A 21,368-nucleotide genomic window follows, 5' to 3' on the forward strand; every position below is an offset into this window, starting at 1 on the left:
TCCTTGCCTCCTTGAACAGCCGCAACTCTCTGCTAGGGTTAGCCATCAACCTTCTTCAAGCTAGCTCAAGCTAGGTTTTCACTCCACGTAAGTCATTCCTCAGCTCATGATTCCCCTTTTCTGGGCCCATTTTCGTTTTTACCATTAGGGTTTCGTAGTAACTCGTTCCTATTCTATTTTTACCGATTATTTTCATCTCTTTGGCCTCCTTAGGACAGTTGTGCTCACTGTGTGCGTATCGAAGTATTCCGCTAGCCCTTTTCCAGGTATGGGAAGTTAGGGTTTCTGCTAAATCGTTGGTGTCCATGATTGCTTATGTAATATTCGTGTGATTTGATGGTCTGTATACTGCTCTGAGTTTATGAAATGTGTTATTGCGTTGCTTGGATTGGATTTTGGTCTGTTATGCGAGTGAACAATGGGTGAGGACTGATAATCTCGCCCAAGCGGGCTTGCCTCGCCTAGGCGAGATGATCAGAGGCTCGCCCAGGCCTTTTCGCGCTAGGGGTCGCTCAGGCGACCAGCTCAGTTTGAGCGAGCGAGCGTCTCGCCTAAGCGAGAACGCGCAGAGGCCATTGTTCCCAAATGTCGAGCCCTCGCTTAGGCGAAGGGAGCTCGCCTGAGCGAGAGTCCCTCTCGCCTGAGCGAGACCCTTCGGCCTAAGCGAGAAGCTGGGCGAGAGTGCTATGATGTCGGTTGTTTTCTCTGTTCTTTGATAATTGGCCATGGTTGAACTGATTTATTATATTAAAAGCATGAGGGATATGATGTATGGGTTGTAAATGGTAATTGTGGTATGGTCTTGGCATGTGATTCTATATGAGAAGGTTGGTAATCAAAGTGGCATGGTATTGACATGAGATAAAATTATATATATTCATGATTTGGGGAAGAATGAGATAGTATGGATTCAACATGGAATGTGAATGAGGATGAACTACAGAGGTTGTTATGGGTTCTTAAATGCATGAATAATATTGTTTGGCTGCTTGGATATGTTTGGTATGAGGTCAGTACGTAATTCCTTGAAAATTCTTAGGTGGGATTTCAGGATCGTGCTTCAGTAGTCGGGACATAATTCCATGGCCCCTATTAGTGGGTGTCCATGGTGGTGCCCCATCTATATAATTCGGTAAGGATTCAAGGTAAGGATTGCATTCGGACACTCTAAGGAGTCAGTTGGTCTCACTTAGAGCGGACTAACTCTTGTGGTGTGAGTAGTAGGAGGCCTGAAACTCATTAAGGGCTAACCTTGTGTGTGGGAAATTGATTCATTGTAACACTTGTAACACATAGCTCGGGAGTAAGCAGAGGTATCCACCACAAGTGCAAGCATCTGCTGAATCCGACCAGATTATATGTATCCAGATGAGTCGAGTCAGAGTCTAGTGTATTGCTTGAGAAAGTCATAACATGTTGGATGATTTATAAATACTGCTTGGATTGAGTGATGGTATGTGACTGCCTGATGAATTGTTTTCTACTCTAGCTTACCCTACTATTTGTTGTTGTATGTTCTGTGGTGTGGTCTTTTCTTTTGCAATGATCATCAACTTGTTGATGTGAGCAGAGGTGAGAACTCCCCGAAATCATCAGGGTGATGGAGGTTCTGCTGCATAGTCTGCTTGGATTGGATCTAAAACTTTTTGGGCTTTCTTTATGGGCTATGGCCCATGTACTAGTCTATCTTTTAATTCCCTATTTTGATTATGTTGCACTTTGTTTCTAGTTTGGTTTTTGGGTACCGTGGTATGCCTTGGATTATTGTAAGGAGTTAAGTTTAAACTCCGGGACTGCACTGTTATATTATATTAGTATGACGTTTCCTTTAATTATGTTTATTAATTAAATGGGTGTTACATGTAACGTGCACAATTAATTATTTAAACATAAAAGATCAAATTGATAAAATTTGATGAAAATAAAAACTTAATTGAACACTCGATCAAAGGACCAAATTAAAAAAAAAATCAACAAAATATAAACCATACTTATATTTAAACCTTAAAAAATTTCATTAAAAGTGTTACTTTCGAAGGACACACTTTTTCGCATTATAAGAGTTAATATTCCTTTATCTTTTATGTTTACTAGTTAAAGTTCACTCTATAATAAAGAATAATTTTTAAATATAATAAGTGATTCTATTTTGTAAATCTAAAATCCTAATCCAAATTGTGAATTAAGAAAAACACAAATAAAAAAATAAAGAGAAGTTTCATTTGGATAGATTTGTGGAATAAATGGTAACTAGTGTACTTCCTATTTACACCTCTCATCTCCTTCCCAGCTATCCTTCTGTTTTGGACCCTTTGGCCCATCCTTTGGACCCCAATTCATGCAATAATTTAACCATGGTGCCACTCTAATCTGTGACCCCAAACATTCAGCACCAACTATTTGAAACCCATTTGCCATATCCATCACTGCATCACTTTTAGCAGCATCATTCCTCACCCCTAACCCTCTCATCCCTTGCATAACAACCCCAGGCTTTGAAAACAATGCATGCCCATGCAAGGAAGAATAAGCCACAACCCTATTCCCATTTTGGAATTCCAACTCACATGCATCCACCCATTCACCCCCACTATGTTGTGACAAATAAACCTTCCACAGTTCTCCATTGAAGTTGCTCACCCTTAATGTCACATGCTCCCAATCCCCAACATGTTCCCCTTTTCTCCTTAGAGGAATGTTGGTGCATGCCACCTTTGCCCTTGCACCCCCATTAAATGGGTAGAAAACCCACATAACAATGTCACTGAAACTCCCACCCAACATTGCTTTCACATGAACATAAGCTTCTGCACTTGCCAAATCTCCTTTCTTTACTTTATCCCTCTTGGCTTCATCCAAAGGAAGGTCCAACCAATAGGTAACTTCATCATCAAAGGAACCACCTTGGGGAAGGTTTGACCCATTTGGTTTTATTGCATTCTCCCTTGTCACACCCTTTCTTTTCTCCATCAGCACTGCCCCATTGCTGAAAAACCAGTCCACAGAAGAAGGGAGGTACTCTTCCATTGGGTGCAAGTACATGTATGGAGAATAGGCCTTGATCATGGCCTCAACTTGAGATAAATTGGGCATGTAGGAAAACTTGGCCTTTGTGTTTTTCAAACAAGCTATAGGTAAAGGTTTAGTGTTTGTCCCTCCTCCACTTTGAGCTAGGAAGGTTCCTACACTTACTCCTTCAGCTTCAATGCCTCTCTTCATTGGTCTAACATCAAACACACCAAACCTCTTGCTTTCTGTTCTCCACAGCTTCATTGAATGGTGTCTTGTGCATTCATCAGTCAGGTATGATCTGACACACCTGATTCTGTCAAGAGAAGGCTTTTCTGGTGAGGTGGTGACGACATAGCCCACAGGTTTGTACTCATCTGGGGCTATTGGTAACCAAATGTAACCTTCTTCTTCATCTTGCTTTTTTTTCAAACACCTGGTGGTCCACACCAGGTTGTAATCAACTGGTTTGGCTAAAGCTCCATTAGAGAGTGAAGAGTTATCTTTGCCCACAAGAACCCAACCATGAAGAGGCTTGTTGTTAGGTTGGCAGTAACATCCCAGCATGAAGAATCCTTCGGATAAACCTGTTGGTTCAAAAAAAGTGACTCCAAGATTGTTCGGTCCACCTTCAAAGGATGTCCAAACTTTGTTGAATGTTGTGATTTGTGACACTAGCAACCCACCACCAAGGTCAATGGTGCCTGTTGCAAATCCACCACCTACAAAATCCATGAAGCATCACAGAAAATTACCATAACCAAATGAATCAGTAATTTTGGCCACCTTGTTTCTTATCTCATTATGCAGAAAAGAAATGAAGAAATACATGATTGAATGAATAATGCTGCTACCTTGTGGCCAAATTGGTATATCAGCAGGAAGTTTAAATGTGGTTCCAATGGGCAAATGTTTCTTTTTCTTCTGAGAACCGACCATTGTTTTAGAAGGTCGAATGTTATGATATGTCACTTTTGTTGTCCAATGAGGCTATTCATCAAACATTAACAAAAACTGTGAATTTTGCAAGAAGAAGAATATTCTTTTCGTGAAACTTAGCAACAAAAATATAATTGTAAAATGGGGTTTAGTAGTAATGTAATGAGAAAATCCTTCAAATATTTCTCTTGGCGTGAACGAACTAGCTAAGATATTGTGATCCATGCAAGATAGAGGTTATACTTTTGGGTATAGGTGATCCAGCACTTTGCTTTTTCTCCAAGAGATACTTTATTTTCATGAAGAATGAGAGAATCTTTTTTCTTTTGGAAAAACTATTCCACCACCAACCAAGATTCTATGAGAAACAGCCAGAAAAAAACAAACTAAATGAAAACAATTAATTCGTTTTATCTTAAGAAAGAAAAGCCCTTTGGATATTTAGTAAATTAAAAAGAAAATATGAACACCAGATGTGATTAGTCTCTTTATCATATAAACGGGTTTTGTAGCGTTTATATATCTTAACTATTCATTATCCTTTTCGATTGTTTTTTGTTTTCTTATGCTAATCAAGCATTATGTTATCCTTTTATTTTCCCTGTGATTAATATTTCTTGCTTCTTTTTCTATTATTTAATTAAAAATTGTGTGATTTTCCTTCTATTTTAGTTTTTCACTTTCTTTTTAATAGGATATTAACAAGGTAATGACCGATCTTTCTTTAATATTTTTTTATCAACAATAAAAAAATATATAAATTATAGAGAAGTATTTTAACCCTTTTACATATAGTAGATTATAAAAACAGGGATGGAAAGGTAAAAAAACAAAAGTATTTTTTTTTTCTGGTTTTGTTCTAGTCAAAACTCATCTTGAAGTGTGTATCAAAGCTTGGGCTCTTTCTTTTTTCACTTGATCTAGTCTTCTCTCTAGTTGTAATTTCTCATTAAGTTGGGTTTTAATGATTTATGATCAGGTCATGTCATCACGTTAATAATTTGACAATCAATTGACGGCAAGGTAAAATGTTTTGATTTTGAATTCGTATGAGAAAATTTTCAAAATTGAATATGTAAGATAAAATTTCTAAAAGCATATATAACAGTGTAGTTGTAAAATATTCATTTATGTCTTTTTACTATAAATTTAGTGGTGACATGTCCAATAATAAATAATATTAAATAAATTCAAATAAAATTTTAAATTAAACTAATTAAATTAATGTTAACTCTATAATTCAATTACATAATATATTTATTATTTTATATAAAAGAATAAGTGCACATGAATAATAGTTAATTTTGTAAGTCACTTTTAACCATAATATATTATGAACAATAATATTTTATTTCTTTTAATATTGTTATTATTTGTTCTATTTATTAATTTACTCTCAACATTTTATTTTAGAAAAAAAAGTATAATTTACTTAAACGCATATACTTTAAAAAAAGTATTGTATTTAATTAGAATACTTATATTAAAATAAATTAATATTTTATTTTGTTAGAGATGGTAATGAAATCTCTAGTTTAAGCTTTGTTAGACAATACATACGGAATAAGACTATTATACAGCAAACTTCTCCCAGCTTTATTTAATTGTGTTCCTTCATTTTATACCTTAACTAAAGGTCAAATTTATTCAATCTTCTAAAGTAAACTTTTTGTGGATTGTTTATTTATGTTTTATTTTGTTGTGTTCTTTCTTTGCCTTAACATTGTATTTTTTGTATGCATAGGTACTGAGAATGAAGAACTGATACCAGAATTTGTTTATGAAATCAAGAATCGAAAAGGTTCATCAAGAATTTGGATTTTTGTTAGATTTTTGGTATTATTACTTTACTATGTCTTTAAAATACATTGATAATATATTTTAAAGTCTCAGCAAATTTAACAGAAAATACAAACTCATTTATGAACTGGTTTGAAGAGATTGGTTGATGTTAGCTTTTCATTTTCTTAATATATTTTTCCAGTATACAGTTGGTATTACTCAATTCCATTGTCCACAGAATAATTATCATTCCTGTAACCAATTTGAAGTTTACAACCACCAATGTCTCCAAACTCTACAATCTTCACCTTTCATCTCCATTCCAATTATCCTTCACCTTTGGCCCTGTTGGTCCTTCCTCTCCCAGCACTTCACTAGGCAACTTCTTCACAATATTTTCTAAAGTAGATTTTAGCCTCCCAGGTAAGATCTTCTCAAGCTTCTTCACCTCTTCATCTATGTTATAATCAATTTTAGGACCCCATTCTCTGTAATAGTTCAGCCATGGAGGCTCCACAACTTCAGAACCCAAATACTCAGCAGAAACCAACTGAGATGCCCCCAAATCCAAAACACTGTCACCTTTATCAGTATCATTCCTTATGCCTACATCATTTTGCCCTACCAGGTGAAGGCCAGCATGAGGGTATGATGCATGACCATGCAGGGAAGAGTAATACACTGGTTTGTTCCCACTTTGGTACTCAATCTCAGAGGAATCAAGCCACATACCCTTACTGTGTTGTGAGAAATAGACCTGTTTTAGTTCACCATTGAAGTTGCTTACCCTCAGCGTCACATGCTCCCAGTCACCAACATGTTCACCTATCTTCCCCAGATTAAGGGTAAGGAACTCAACTTTGGCTCTTGCAGGTCCATTGAATGGATAGAATGTCCATATTGCAACATCAGTGAAGGTTCCTCCAAACATTGGCTTCACATGCACATAACTTATGGCACTTTTCAAATCCCCTTTCTTCACCTTCTCTTGTGCTGCTGCATCTGAGGGCAGGCCTATATAATAGGCACCATCATTGTGAGGATCCTGAGGTAGGTTAGACCCATTTGGTTTTATCATTTCGGGATTCATTTGCCCTTTCTTATACAACACTGCCCCATTGGTGAAAAACCATTCCACAGAAGATGGAAAGTAGTTTTCATCAGGATGCAAGTACATGACTGGAGAGTAAACTTGGAGTATTGCCTTGATTTGTTCCAAGTTAGGCATGTACTTTGGGATTGGATTGTTGTTTTTCAAACAAGCAATAGATGGAGGGTTAGGAGTCCCAGTTTGAGCAGCAAATGTGCCTACTCTAACACCAGGAGCTTGAATTCCCCTATTGTTTGGCCTTACATCAAACACATTGAAGGTGTCCAATCCCCAAATCAAGTTATTTGTCTCACACTGATCTGTGAAGTCTGACCTGACACACATGACTCTGTCAAGGGAAGGTTGATCTGTTGTGTTGGTGACAACATGGCCTACAGCTTTATAGCCATCAGGTGCAATTGGAAGCCAAACATAGATGGGACCATCTTGGTCAATTTTCAGAGATCCAGTGTTCCATACAAGTGTGTAATTAACTGGTTTCTTTAAGGTGGGGTTGTTGGTGTTTGCAGACACATCTTTTGCCACAAGACTCCATCCAAAGAGGGGCTTGTTGTTGGGTTGGGAGTAGCTTCCCAACATGTGGAAACCTTGAGGTATTCCTGTTGGTTCATACACTGAAAACCCTTTACCATCATCTCCACCCTCATAGACCCCCCAAACTTTGGTTAATGTTGATGCTGATGTTGACGCTTCATACACTTGCAACCCACCCAGATCAATTATTCCACTTGCAAAATTACCACCTGAATGTAGCAATTCATCACCAAATAATCAGCATGCGTTTAACTAGGTTATTCTGTTTCATCAACTTGAAACAAACATATGTTTCTGACATAAACCATTCTTAAAACAATCACTTGTTTAAGGTAGAAAACTGTTCATTTCAAAAGCAAGCAAATTGAACAAACACATAAGAGAAGTTGAAATCTGCTTATTTTAGTGAAACAAATTTTAAAAGATAAGCACATGCAAAATCACCCTTTATCAGAATCATAAGAGAATTTGAGCATTCTGATTATGTTTACCTGGAGGCCAAGCATTTTTAACAGATGCAGGAAGATTGAACGTGGTATCAATGGCAAAAGCTTGCCTTTTGTTGACGAATTTCTCTGCACAATAACATGAACTAAGACAATTACCCATTGTTGAGTTTCCAAAGAATGCGTGTCAATATATGCAAAACATGATTCCTATACAATAATACAAGTTTCTGCAAGAGCTATAGTATATTCCTTAGACCATAATTTGAAATTTTGAAGGTATTAAGATAAAAAAATAAAAATAAAAAGTGAAATTTCCGATGTTCTGTGCATTTATTTTATTTCCAACCACTGAAAAAATTACTTTATCCTTTATGTTGGAATTTTTCATAATTGTTTGTAGGGAATATCTGTGGTGTTAGTAGAATTATCATATATTATTGTATAAGCTTCACTTTTTTATGGACATAGGGTAGGAACTAGTGAAAAACAGAGTACTCTGTTATTTAAACTTTTCATGTTCTTCGTTTAGTTTTTGTGACACTAATTTGCATAGGTTTGTATTTAAATAAAACTGAACAGAACATTTTAGGTATCATCAACTGTCAAACTTTTCAGAAATGAAATAATTAATGTTAATAAAAAAAACATTAAATAGAAAACACTAAATGAAGTATAAAACTATTTTTCGTATAAGAATTATTATTATTACTACTGTTAAAACTTTACAAAACACATGAAAAATTACTAAAATAATTATAAATCACAAAAAAATATGTTGAGATTTTTTGACTATGCAAGACAGAAGAACAATTCAATTGTATGTATGAAATAGTATAAATTACATTGATCTATTTTCTTAAATGATTTATTTATAATGTATACTTAAAATATTCACTAAAACCTATTTTAAACTAACAATTACAACATTTACAACAGTTATACGATAAAAAGTATTTGTGTTTATCATGTGAAGAAAGAATAACAATGAAATAAACTAATTAAAGATATTTCCATCAAACAATAACTAATGCAAATTATAATTAGAAAATTGTCAGACAATAAAATTTCAAAACAACATCTTATAATTGAAAATGAAAGAAGTGTGATTTATTATGTAAATAAATAAGTTATATTAAATTACTTTACTTTTGGCCAAAAAAAGTGCTCCAACTTTTTAAATTTATATTATAAAACATTTGCATACTTGCTTTTCTTCTTAACTGTCTATCTTATCAATTTACTCTTTTAGTTTTAAATAATACTTCACTGTTAAAATTTGACAAAAAACAAAAGTAGCATGGTATCAAAATTAATATTGTTTGCTAAATATAAAATATAATTTATAAACTTTCCTAATTTATTGTTTTAGAAAATAAACTAAAATACTCTCTTTTTTTGTTTATTATGCCATAATTAGAACTTCCTTTTTCATAGAAGCTTGGTTTGGTTCCTCAAAGTTTTATTCTATTCTCAAGACTCTATAAAGAGATTTAAATTACTTTTTTTCTCAAATAATTAATTTTTTTTCTCTCAGGCTTTCTTATATCTTTCTTAATCAATAATCATCTTATTATACAATCTATTTTTAGCAAAATGGTGTGTCTTGAAATAGTTTTATTTGATATTAAAAACAAAAATATTATTGTTTTTATAAATATTAAATAAGTGAAAAAATATATAAAATATATTCCATGACACAATTAAAAAAAATATGTGGCTTCCTCGTGCCACAGTCCCCAATTTATTCCTTTTTGGTGGATTTTTTCTATAAACTAAAAAGAATGTTAATGGAAACATATGCCAAAGACGAAAGGACAAAGAAAGGCTTTAAAAAAAAGGTTTGGCCATCCACACCTGACTAACACCAACTGTGGCTAATCAATAGCATTTATCTATGCATTAAACAAAACTTTACCATTAATTAATCTCTAATCAAATAAAAATTAATATATTTATTAAAAATGAGATTATTTCAGTAAAATTAATATATTTAGAGAAAATATATTATAGGCAAATTATTTTGTTTTAACACATATATTTGTTTGTTTTAACAATGTTATAGTGTGAATTAGAAGCAGGAGCAATTAAAAAATAAAAATAAAAATATAAAGTAAATATAACGTTAAACAGATGAGTTTTAAAACATATTTTCCCTTATCAGTTTCTCTGCACATAGTTTTGATTTGTGAGTGTCATATACTATGTTTTTTCCCTATCTCTTTCTTATGCAGGGAAAGATCTGAGTAAAGAAGAGAGAAAAGAAGAAAAGCAAATCGAAATAAAAGAAGAAAAAGAAGATAAAGCAAGAATGGCAGAGAAGAGAAGAAAAGAAAGTACCTTTAGAATGATGGTTCTTCCATGGCACATGCAGCTTCTTCCATGGTGGAATTGCAGGAACCCCTATTACCTGTGTTGCCAGCACAAACACAGCAAAAACAATCCTCACATTGCCACCCATTTGTCACACTTTTCAACTGTTGTTAATCTCAGATCTCTCTCATATACACTCTTTGCCAAAGCCAAATAGTCAAAAAAAACTCACCCCAACTGCAGCAAAAAAAGCACAGTGTTTGGTTGTGGTTGGTGTTTCACAATAATCAAATTAATATATAATGGAGGTGTTGTTGGGTATGGGTTGGATTCACTAAAGCTTTTGTCTTTTGGCTGATTGAAACTTTTGTGGCTATGTCTCTTCCTCTTAAAATAAAGTATTTGCAAAAAGTTTACCATTAAGGTTTTTCCCTCTTTTGCTTCTCCTGTGATTCTTTAAATCTATCCAATTTTTCAAGATATTGGAACTTTTTGGTTTTTCTCCACTTCGGTTCTCCCTTCCATCTTATAGTCATAAATTAATAAATATTGTGTATAAGAGAAATGATAATCAATATTACTTGAGAAAGTATAATACTAAAGGAAAATATTTTTTCACATGCATCAGTTGACAATTCATTTTTTAAAAGTATTTAATTATTAAAAAATTTAATTTTTATATTTATAAAAAAATATATTAAAAAGTAAAATAGTAGATATATAAAGTATATGTACAAATTTATTGATGTCAAAATAATAGTAACTGAAACTAAAAGAGCTTTGAATGTTTTCAAATATTATACAATGTAAGTGTTTTTCATTTGACACTTTTAATGGAAACTATTAAAAAAGAGGAGATATCACGTGATAAGAATTATAATATATATAAATCCATGATTTGCATATGATGATGAATACACCAAAAGGATCATAGAGGTTCCACCAGTTTAATTTTATAGAATATTTTAATGAATTATATTAATTATTAAATATAATGTGATGGATGCTTTTGGTTTTGGAATTTAAGTCATTAAATATATTTGACTTTTATTTAACATTCTTAAAAATAATTAAATGCTGCATAAAAACAGGATAAGCTCATGTAAAGGGTGGAAAAAAAAAAGTCTTTAAGCGGATATACCAGGAACAATAATAAATAAGAATTAATATTCTACGTAATAAGAATGTGAATGAAAGGGATAATAGAAGTGGAATACTATTACCTTTTTAGCAAAAATCATTTGGTACTTTCTTTTATGTGTAGAATAAAAATACAATAAATTTTCATAGTTCTAATAAAATGGTAGTAGAAATTTATATTTCTTTTTTTTTTCTTTTTTTCCATCTCAAAAGAATACACGCATGTGTAAATTAATTAAAGTTAAATAATGAGATCTTAAAAGTTCAAATAACAAATAAATAGATTTTATTTTTCAAATATTTAATTACTAAAAAAGAAACAAGGAGCTACTTTCTTACTTAGATTAGAGCATCTCCATTATAGGATGATACATTGAATTATAAGAACAAAACATCTCCATTGAAATATACTAACATGGGAAAATATAAGACATGGTCATAAAAATAAAAAATTATTATTTTTTATCCTAAATATATATAAATAAATAAAACAAAATTATTAACGAGGATGTTGATTATAAAATTTTGCATTAGGAGAAAAATTAAGAAAAACTCTCAAAATAACATAATTCAGTGAAATCAAAATTAAGATATATTTTTACTAAATACTTTTAAATTTTTGAAAAATTAAAATTACAAATGGCTATGTGAGTTTTGGTTCACATCCTCTCAATTCATCAAAATTTGATGGTGGAAAGAATTTAATTTTTAACCTGTCACTCTATTTTGGTTCATTCTTCCTAATTTATCAAAATGCTCGATTAAAGATGAGAGGAAATGAATTGATTATTTTATGATCAAAATTAAAATTCACAATTAATTTAAAAAATAATTTTTACATGTCATATTATTTAAAGATGTAATAATATAATAAATTAAATTTCAATTACAGCATATCAATCTGTTTGGTTAACTGTGAACCGACGACAAAACGAGTTTGGTATTAAATAATCTAATTTTTAAAAATTTTTTTATTTAAAAAGTATAAATTAAAATATAATTGCATAAAAAGATGAGAATAAAAAATAAGAATTGTAGTATAATTATCCGATTATAAAAGAGATAAATAATGTCTTTTTTTTACTTTTTAAAAGTAAAATAGTGTAGTATTTTATTTCAAGTTATGACATAAAATGACATGACATAATGAACGTTACCCTCATTACGAGAATGAGAGGATGAGGTAACGTAGATTTGGTTATTTCAAGACTGTGGGAAATTTCGCAGCACAATGATCCAATTACTCGCACTTTTGTTGCGAAGCTGATGAACGCGTATTCGTCGAAAACTGCGTAATTAACCTAACCAACCACAAATACACCAAAACGGAACACAAAATAAGGTTGCTTCTTGTGTATACTTGGTTTGTCAGAATTCTTGAATTTATTTTATAACCAATCAATTACACTTTATGTTTAACAGTCTTAATTAAAATTTGTCAACATGTCAGAATATTGTTGATATATTATCAAAATTTGTGTCCAATATTAATGTCATAAACCAGTTTTCAAGAAATATTTATTAGTCTTTATTGCTACTTCTCTTTGTGTTTGGCAGATTTAACAGGGTAGCAAACCATTTATTTTATTAATTTATTAGTCAATTTGAGTAAATACAAAAAGAATGAATCCTTAAAAGTAACGTAAAAGTACCTATAATTTATTTAATTTTATTTTACTATTTTTTTCTTTATATTTTAGTCTATTTATTTTATTGTTTTTGACTTTTTTATATATTATTATTGTGTGAACTAGAAAAAGGTTAAAAGTACACTGCTGTTTAAAAGATAATATTTGATTATTTTAGGTTAAAATATTCTTTTGTCCAATTTTTGTCAAATTTTTTTAAATAAGTCATAATTTTAGTTTTGTGTTCAAATAGGTTCTAATTTTCGGCAATTTTGTTCAATTGGATCTTTTTTGCTAATATCGTTTAAATCATTAACGGCCATTAGAGATGGCAAATAAACCCGTCCCCGTGGGTATTGCCCGAACCCGTCCCCGTTTTGACGGAGAATCCCCGCATTGACTGGTATGGGTATGGGTATGGGGAATCCCCGACTTTTTCAATTGGGTATGGGGATGGGTATGAGATGTACATATCCCCACCATAATACCCGTCCCCGCCATATCTTCATTCTCGTTTAAATTATTAAAATATTCACAATTAATTAAGTAACCCTATATATATATATATATATATATATATATATATATTATTTATTTATTTTAATTATTTGGTTTGTCATGAAACTCATTCGTATGTTATCATAACCTTTATGTAATTATGTTAAAATGATGTATGTTAATTAAAAAAATTGTATGCCTCACATTTGAATATTTCTATTATTTTTTAATACTTTTATTTATTATATATTTTCCTTTCACATGAGAATGTTTATACTCTCAATTTAAGGTAATATAAAAAAAAATTTACTTATTATTATTATTATTATTAACTTTTGTTTAATTTGAAGAACTCTTTTGTTTCATTAAAATAATTTTCGTTATTTTTAAACCATTGAGTATATATGTTGATATTTGAAAAGTTTTCTTAGTTTTCTAAGATATTTTTCATCTTATCATACATTAATTATACATTTGATTTCCTTTGTGCGATTTCTTTCGATAGTCTCTCAAATTATTTTTAAAACACACATTTGTTAGTTTTTTTTATATTTTTATTTATTGTTTTTATTTTCAATGTAGAATAATATTTCGATATATTCTATCTAATTATTTTTTATTTTATAACTCATTATTAATCATACTGTAATTTTTTTACTTTAAATTATGTTTGAAGTGGTTAAAATTATATATATATATATATATATATATATATATGTAATGATATTTAGGAATAGTGTATCATAATTCACTACAAGAAAAATATGAAATAGTGACTAATTTAGTCAGTAACCCATATCAGTCACTATTTTTCGTCATTGGTGGTAGTAGTTGATTTATTTTCTGAATCAATGATTAAATTAGTGACCGATTCAATGATCAAATCGGTACTTGATTTAGTGACCAATTTAATTACTAATTTATTTGTAATTTAATGACAAATTTTTTGGTCACTAATGATATTTCTATTTAATTTTAACCACTTCAAACATAATTTAATAATTAGTTCTCTAAGGTATTTTTCATCTTATCATACCTTAATTATACATTTGGTTTCCTTTGTGCGATTTCTTTCAATAGTCTATCAAATTATTTGTAAACACACATTTGTTAGTTTTTTAATATTTTTATTTATTGTTTATTTTCATTATGTAGAATAATATTTCGATATATTCTATCTAATTATTTGTTATTTTATAACTCATTATTAATCATACTGTAATTTTTTCACTTTAATTGTATAAATAACTTTTATTTACTACAATATAAAAATTTAATGTAATTGTTATGCATTTTTTTTTGTTACTATCCAACATATATTGAAGTTCAAAAGATACAAAATCTATGTCAAAATTTTATTATTATGTTTATTATTTGTTCTTTGTGTCATTTTGATCAAGTAATATATTATAACTTTTATTAGTGTATAAAAAAGTGATTCATTAGAATTTAAAAAATTGAAGTAAGCAAACATTTAAAATATATTTTAATTTGAATATTTGTTTTCCTTTTATATTTTTTTGAAATATTTTTTAATTTTATCAACTAAGTTAATTAATGTTGTAGTTTACAAATTTAATAAATGTTTTGGTTCTCATGAAATTTTATTTAGTATTCTAATCTAAAATGTAAACAATTATAATTTATTTCAAAGTATTTGATATGGAAGAAACAATCATCCTCCTAATATTGAATATTTGATAATATTATGTTTTCTTTACCGTAATTTTTTTCTTTTATAGAAATTAATATTGAAGTAGTTAGAACACGGGTACGGGTATGGCTACGAGATTATACCCGTTACCCGATGGGGATGGGAATGGGACAAAAGTTTGATACCCGTTGGGTTTGGGTATGGGGATGGAAATGAATTTTTTATGCGGGGATGGGTATGGGATAGCGAAACCCGTCCCCGTCCCGCCCCGTTGTCATCCCTAACGGCCATGAACAGTGTTTGTCACGTGTCATCGTGGTTTTTTTTTTGAATTTTTTTGATTTTGATTTTTTATTTTTTTTTAAGTTTATTTTAATTTTTTTTAAATGTACACATGTCAACCCAGTAGCGTGTCATGTGTCACTTCATGGTTTTTTTTTGTTTTTTTTTTTATTTTTTTTTATTGTTTTTTAAATGTTCACGTGTCAACTCAGTAGTGTGCCACGTGTCAAAGTCAATGTTCTATATTCAATTTGGTTCCTATATTTGTTACTTTTGTTCAATTTAGTCCCAATTTTTGTTAACATTAACCAATTTGGTCCCTATCAAAGATGTGATCAAATTTAATTTTTATATCAAAGTTATAATGATGTGAATTTTAATATATTATATAAAAATATTTAATAAAAAAAGTGAATTTTAATATAAAAATTAAATTTAGTTTCAATTGGAAGAGGGACCAAATTGGTTAGTTTTAACAAAAATTGGGACTTAATTGAACAAAAATAACAAATATAGGGACCAAATTGAATATAGAATATTGAATTTGACACGTGGCACGCTACTGGGTTGACACGTGGACATTTTAAAAAATTTAAAAAAAAATCCAAGAAAAAATTCAAAAAAATATAAAAAAATAGTAAAAAAATTCAAAAAACCACAAAGTGACACATGGCATGCTATTGGGTTGACAAGTGTACATTTAAAAAAAATTCAAAAAAAATTCAAAAAAAGAATCAAAAAAATTCAAAAAAAACACAAAATGACACGTGGCAGTCAATGTTCATGGCTGTTAATGATTTAAACGGTGTTAGCAAAAAAGGACCCAATTGAACAAAATTGACGAAAATTGGGACCTCTTTGAACACAAAACCAAAATTAGGACTTATTTGAAAAAACTTGACGAAAATTGGGACCAAAAAGGTATTTTAACCATTATTTTATTACTAAAAAAATTTAAATATGTAATTTTTATATATTTTTTATTAATTGAGTTTATTTTATAAAATTTATCTTTTTAAAAAAAATTATTCGATCATAATCTTAAATAAAGTAAGTTTATATTTTATTTTAGTTTTTTAATAAATTTGATGCATGTGAGTATTGTTAGGCTTGTATGTGTCATCTAAGAGTTCAAGATAAATATTTGTTCACCTATAATTGTTAAGGTATTCTTAGATTGTTGAAATGAGTTTTTTTATGTGCTAATATTATATCTTGTGTGAGTGTAGGTCTTTAGAGCCAATAGAGTTCTTTGCGATAAAAGCTCGCAATTAAGATAATGGAAGCTAGTATTTCTATAATAGTATTTAAAGTGTTTAATTGGATGTCATGAAACTCTAATACATTGATTAAGAGTAAAGTAGCCATGATGATTGATTTAGTATATTTGAATGGTAGAAATGTTGAGTTTTAGTTGTTTGTATGTGAACTAAATTATTTTTGGTAAACTTTTATGTGAGTTGAGTTATGAGTTAAAATAACCCAGGTAAACCAAAAACCAAATGATCAGTATGATACATATAATTGTCTCTGAAATCTAATATGACGTTGGATGGGACTACAAGACCGTTGGACACTAGAAGGAAAATAAAAATCCAGAGAGAACTAGAGTTATAGGGCCTTGGGCATCATCCAAACATCGTTGGGCGCTTAAGGCGTTGGGAGCCAACAAAATCGTGATAGGTGCCATCTAGAATTAAATTCTAAGGAGCTCCAACGACTTAGGGCACTAGGCACCAAGTGGCTATTGTTAAGCGTCAAACAGGGCACTAGCATTGGACCCTTTTCGCTAGGCGTAAACTACAACTTCAGTTCCAATGGGCCTTGCTAGACGGAAATGGGTTAGCACTGTGCACAAATAACTAAATTTCAAGAATTAACATGTTTTAGATTTTACATTTATGTGTATGTGTTGAATACTTATTGAAAAGGTTAATGTGATGTATGAATGAAATGAATGAGTGATGTTAAAATGCTCTAGATTATATATATGATGAAGAATTTTTAGAGGAGAAATATTGATTGTTGATTTGATGAGAGTGTAGTGGCTTTCTAAGTAGAAAGTAATTCACTCAATCGAGTTTTAGGGTGTATTAAAGGGGAGTTTGAGGAGATTGTCTTGGCTCTGCTAGTATCCAACTCATATAAAGGAATGTACCTAGTTGGGAGAGTCGAGGGAGATTCCTACTATTTGTGTTAGTTTGAAAGAAGACCAACCTTGTAAATAGAAGGAATTTACCTTGTCATACTTAAGGGAGACATTTGTCCTAGTTTATTGCTCTATGAGAGTACGCTCCTTGTGTGAGATAGTATGATAGGTGCATCATCTCTGATTTTACTCAATATACGTGTCTTATGGAAGTAGAGTCAAATGTCTAGGTTATCATAACCATGTGGACAATGGTTTTATCACTACAAAAAAAATTGCATTTACCTACAACTAAAATTCATAGGTAATGACAAAAATTCATGGGTAATAAAAAATTACCCACAGATTACTGACAATACAACATCCATAGGTAATCATCTTGTAAGTACTAACTTACGGACTTTTGGTTTGTGGAAAAGATCAATCCATGAGTAATACATACAGACCACCATCCGTGGATAATTTCTCACGGATCAACTTCTGTGGATAATACATAAGGATTACCACTCGTGGATAATTTTCCACGAATCAACATTCTTGGTAATACGTACAAACCACCATCTGTGGGTAATGCCTATGGGTATTTGTTGTCTTTCAATGTAATTTTTCACACCTATCCAAATCAAATCAAATTATAACTTAATCCAAAATTCAAATGAAACTAAAACAATCCAAATTTCAAATTATATTGAAACACAATCAAAGTTCTAAAACTTAAACACAAATTCAAAAGTAATGTAAATAAAATAAACATATAAATCACTAAATAGAAAACATCAAATGTTTACTTTAACTATTAAACATCACCCTAGCAAAAGTAAACATAAAGCTCTTCAAGAATTGATTCAAAGCTCATAATGCCTCTTGATGCTCCTTTTCCTCTACATGATCTTCCGATTTGTGACCAACTATCAAGAGAGAATCCATGAAGGTAAGTCAACACCATGAACTTTCCCTCTCCTAGAATCCTTGCCCCTTTAGCACAATAAGAAACCAAATCACTAGATCTTACAACCTTCAAGGAAAAACTAAACTAGTTATCTCCATCCTTTAAAGTAACAATCCAGAACAATAATTAACTTGTTTCATATAACTCGTGACAAATATACACATATACACCTCTGTAACAACATCTTGGCTAATTTTCTATTTTCTATGGAGATAGACAATAAAAATTCAATTACGATACTTTCAACTTATGTTTTTAGATAATTGTGCATGGTTACAAACATATGATCAAACATCCTAGGACCTAGACCATGTGTCGAGAAGGAAACCCAAGTAAGTTGAACAAACCTAAATCCAACAACTTCCAAAATACTAGCATGAAGTTAAGGTACTTCAAGGCTCAATGTTTATGATCATAATAACAAACATCATGACTTCTTGTTAGAGAGAATATCAAAGTTACAAATTCTATACCAGGACTTCCATATTTAAAGAAAGCAACCATGCATAAATTGCTAAAGAGGAAAAAAAAATAAAGAGACAGCAGTTGAGCGATACCTTACTAACTTTTGACTTCTTTCCTAGACCATTCAATATTCTTGTTATAAAAGCTTTCATGGCCTCAATATGAATGCCACCATCAATAGTGAGTATATTATTAGCATATCCCAGTATTGCATCTGAGTATGCATCTTCACACCTAACAAAGAAGAAATTAATGGAATCACATATGATAAAAAGGAATTACTAATATTATATAGAAATCTCCATTTGCTCTAGACGTAGTCAAACACTTAATCCTTTAGAAGTTTAGCTCTAATACCAACTACAAAAAATAACCAAATATGCAAGGAGAGAGAGTTGAATTGGTATTTAATTATTATTTTTTTTTGTAGTTTTTACAAAGTATCAAATATTGATTTACACTTAGGTGATAATTTTATACAATGATGTCATAAACTTTTTAAAACTTAGTTCATAAAACTTTCCTTCTTTTGTTGGTGCAAACGATAATATGAAATGAACAATAAATAAATGGAAAGAAAGATTTAATTTGTTTTTTTACTAGTTCATTTATTAAAGATTACATCTAATCCTTAATGAACAAACTGACTTCCAATAAGTGCACTAACACTACAAAGATACAAATGAGTATTATTTGGAACATAACTATTTCTTACTAAAACCTAAGTATTATTTGAATATAAATCACTCATAGATAAAAACCTTAATTATTATTTGACTTCAATCACTCTTGGCTAAAATCTTGAGTATTATTAGGAACCTAGCCACTCCTGCCTAACCCATTGACTATTATTTGAAAAACAACCACTCACGACTAAAACTAAGTATTCTTTGGATAATAGAAAATCTTGGTTAAAAAAGAATATTCTTTGGACAAGAACCACACATGGCTAAAATTGAAAGGTTGACAAAGAAAATTATCTAAAAGATAACTTGATTACTCACTAAAAGATGAGTTATATCTTATGATGAATACAAGATTTAGTTCACTCTTTTAGAACATAAAATGTTCTTCCTTACAATTACAAAGGTTAATGAGAACTCAAAACTTGTGCTTGTTCTTGTTGCAAGACTTTTGTTAGTCTTTCTTCCTCGAATAGATCTTCTACATATAGAACTTAAGAAGAAAAGATTTGTTGCATATCCTTTATAGTTGTTGTGTGTATCTTCTTCTATTACCATTTTTTTTGTATCTAAGCATGTTTTAAAGCTTTAAGACGTATTAAATGCTCTTGACTTAACATTAAATGTGTATGATTTCTTTGGCAACACTTTTGGAGTATGAAAAAGTTTCTTCATACACAATTGACTTCTTTACATATTTTGGGTAAAATAAGGGCTTGACACAATTGACTGACTCCATAACATTAATATCCACCTTTTCTAGAAAAAATGTTTATATGAACATTGTTTAGTATGATGTTCTTGAAAGAACAAAGAAGTGTATAGATCCTACAAGCATAAAATAAACATTTAAGGTGTGTTCACCTATGAATATGAATTTGAGGGAGAATGAATGGATAAATTTGAGGATACAGTTTTTTGTGTTTCTTTTAAGGAATTTGAAGATAAAAATTGATGAATTTAGAGTAAAGTTTGTAGAAATTTGTAAGAGATTTAATGAATGTGATAAAATAAAAAAATTCAATAAATTAAAATATAAAATTAGTTTTTTGCCCTTGTAGTTATTATTATTATTATTATTATTATTATTATTATTATTATTATTATTATTATTATTATTATTATTATTATTACATAACCACATTTTTTTTTAATTCTCACAAAAATTTGAAGTTTTCAATTATTTAACGTAGTATAGGAAAATGACAATAAACATGTCTCTTGATTTGAATTAAGATTTACGTTATAATATTAAAGGAAGAATCACCACTTAATTTTTACAAAATCTTTCATCTTATTTTTGTTTAGGAATAATGCAGGGAACATAGTTTTCATTCAAAGCAATGGATATGACTGCTTTCAAAAAAGTTGGTTGGCTCAACTCAAATCCACCATCAATTGCTGACATTGCTGGAAAATCTTAATGATAAGAAAGATCATGGATCCCCAATACTAGAATAGATTCCCTCAATACTAGAATCAATTCCCCCACTTCTCATAAAACCAATTTATATATGTAAACCGTGGGAATCGGTTCCCCACGTTCATAACCGATTCCTCACACTATATATATATATATATATATATATATATATATATATATATATATATATATATATATATATATATCCAATGCATAGCTGATTTAGATATTACATTAATATCTTCTACTTTTTTTATTTATTTTTCATCTTTATATTTAACTTTTTGTTGTTTTTTTTCTTCATTCTCTTTTTGCCTATTTTCTTTATGTTCGCTTAACAATCTTTTATTTTCTTCTCTTCCT

General features: G+C 30.3%; 2 protein-coding genes and 1 long non-coding RNA gene across 3 annotated transcripts; 1 reads left to right on the plus strand and 2 right to left on the minus strand.

Annotated features, from left to right (window-relative positions):
• On the plus strand, positions 1–1,784 carry LOC114174167. The gene is made up of 3 exons (XR_003602663.1): positions 1–87; positions 214–266; positions 1,571–1,784. It is a non-coding gene; the product is annotated as an uncharacterized LOC114174167 (long non-coding RNA).
• A 437-nt stretch (positions 1,785–2,221) lies between these two features.
• Positions 2,222–4,259, minus strand: LOC114162506. Its single transcript, XM_028046427.1, has 2 exons — positions 3,864–4,259; positions 2,222–3,731 (listed from the first exon to the last, which is right to left on the minus strand). Exons 1-2 carry the CDS (start codon positions 3,946–3,948, stop codon positions 2,263–2,265), a joined length of 1,554 nt encoding a protein of 517 aa, XP_027902228.1. The 5' UTR covers positions 3,949–4,259; the 3' UTR covers positions 2,222–2,262.
• Positions 4,260–5,876: 1,617 nt separating this feature from the next.
• On the minus strand, positions 5,877–10,487 carry LOC114177325. The gene is made up of 3 exons (XM_028062654.1): positions 10,162–10,487; positions 7,867–7,950; positions 5,877–7,584 (listed from the first exon to the last, which is right to left on the minus strand). The coding sequence occupies exons 1-3, from the start codon at positions 10,280–10,282 to the stop codon at positions 6,035–6,037; spliced, it is 1,755 nt and encodes a 584-aa protein (XP_027918455.1). The 5' UTR covers positions 10,283–10,487; the 3' UTR covers positions 5,877–6,034.
• Positions 10,488–21,368: the final 10,881 nt, after the last annotated feature.

Source organism: Vigna unguiculata, chromosome 1 (assembly GCF_004118075.2).
Source record: "Vigna unguiculata cultivar IT97K-499-35 chromosome 1, ASM411807v1, whole genome shotgun sequence".
NCBI lineage: Eukaryota > Viridiplantae > Streptophyta > Magnoliopsida > Fabales > Fabaceae > Vigna > Vigna unguiculata.

Bases quoted from the DNA above. Each gene is read 5' to 3' on its own strand.
- LOC114162506 (XM_028046427.1), bottom strand. From the start codon at position 3,948: ATGGTCGGTTCTCAGAAGAAAAAGAAACATTTGCCCATTGGAACCACA. The intron at 3,732-3,863 runs GTAGCAGCATTA...TGGATTTTGTAG, and splicing joins TATACCAATTTGGCCACAAG to GTGGTGGATTTGCAACAGGC.
- LOC114177325 (XM_028062654.1), bottom strand. From the start codon at position 10,282: ATGGGTGGCAATGTGAGGATTGTTTTTGCTGTGTTTGTGCTGGCAACA. The intron at 7,951-10,161 runs GTACTTTCTTTT...GTTATTGTGCAG, and splicing joins GAAGAACCATCATTCTAAAG to AGAAATTCGTCAACAAAAGG. The intron at 7,585-7,866 runs GTAAACATAATC...TGCTACATTCAG, and splicing joins TAAAAATGCTTGGCCTCCAG to GTGGTAATTTTGCAAGTGGA.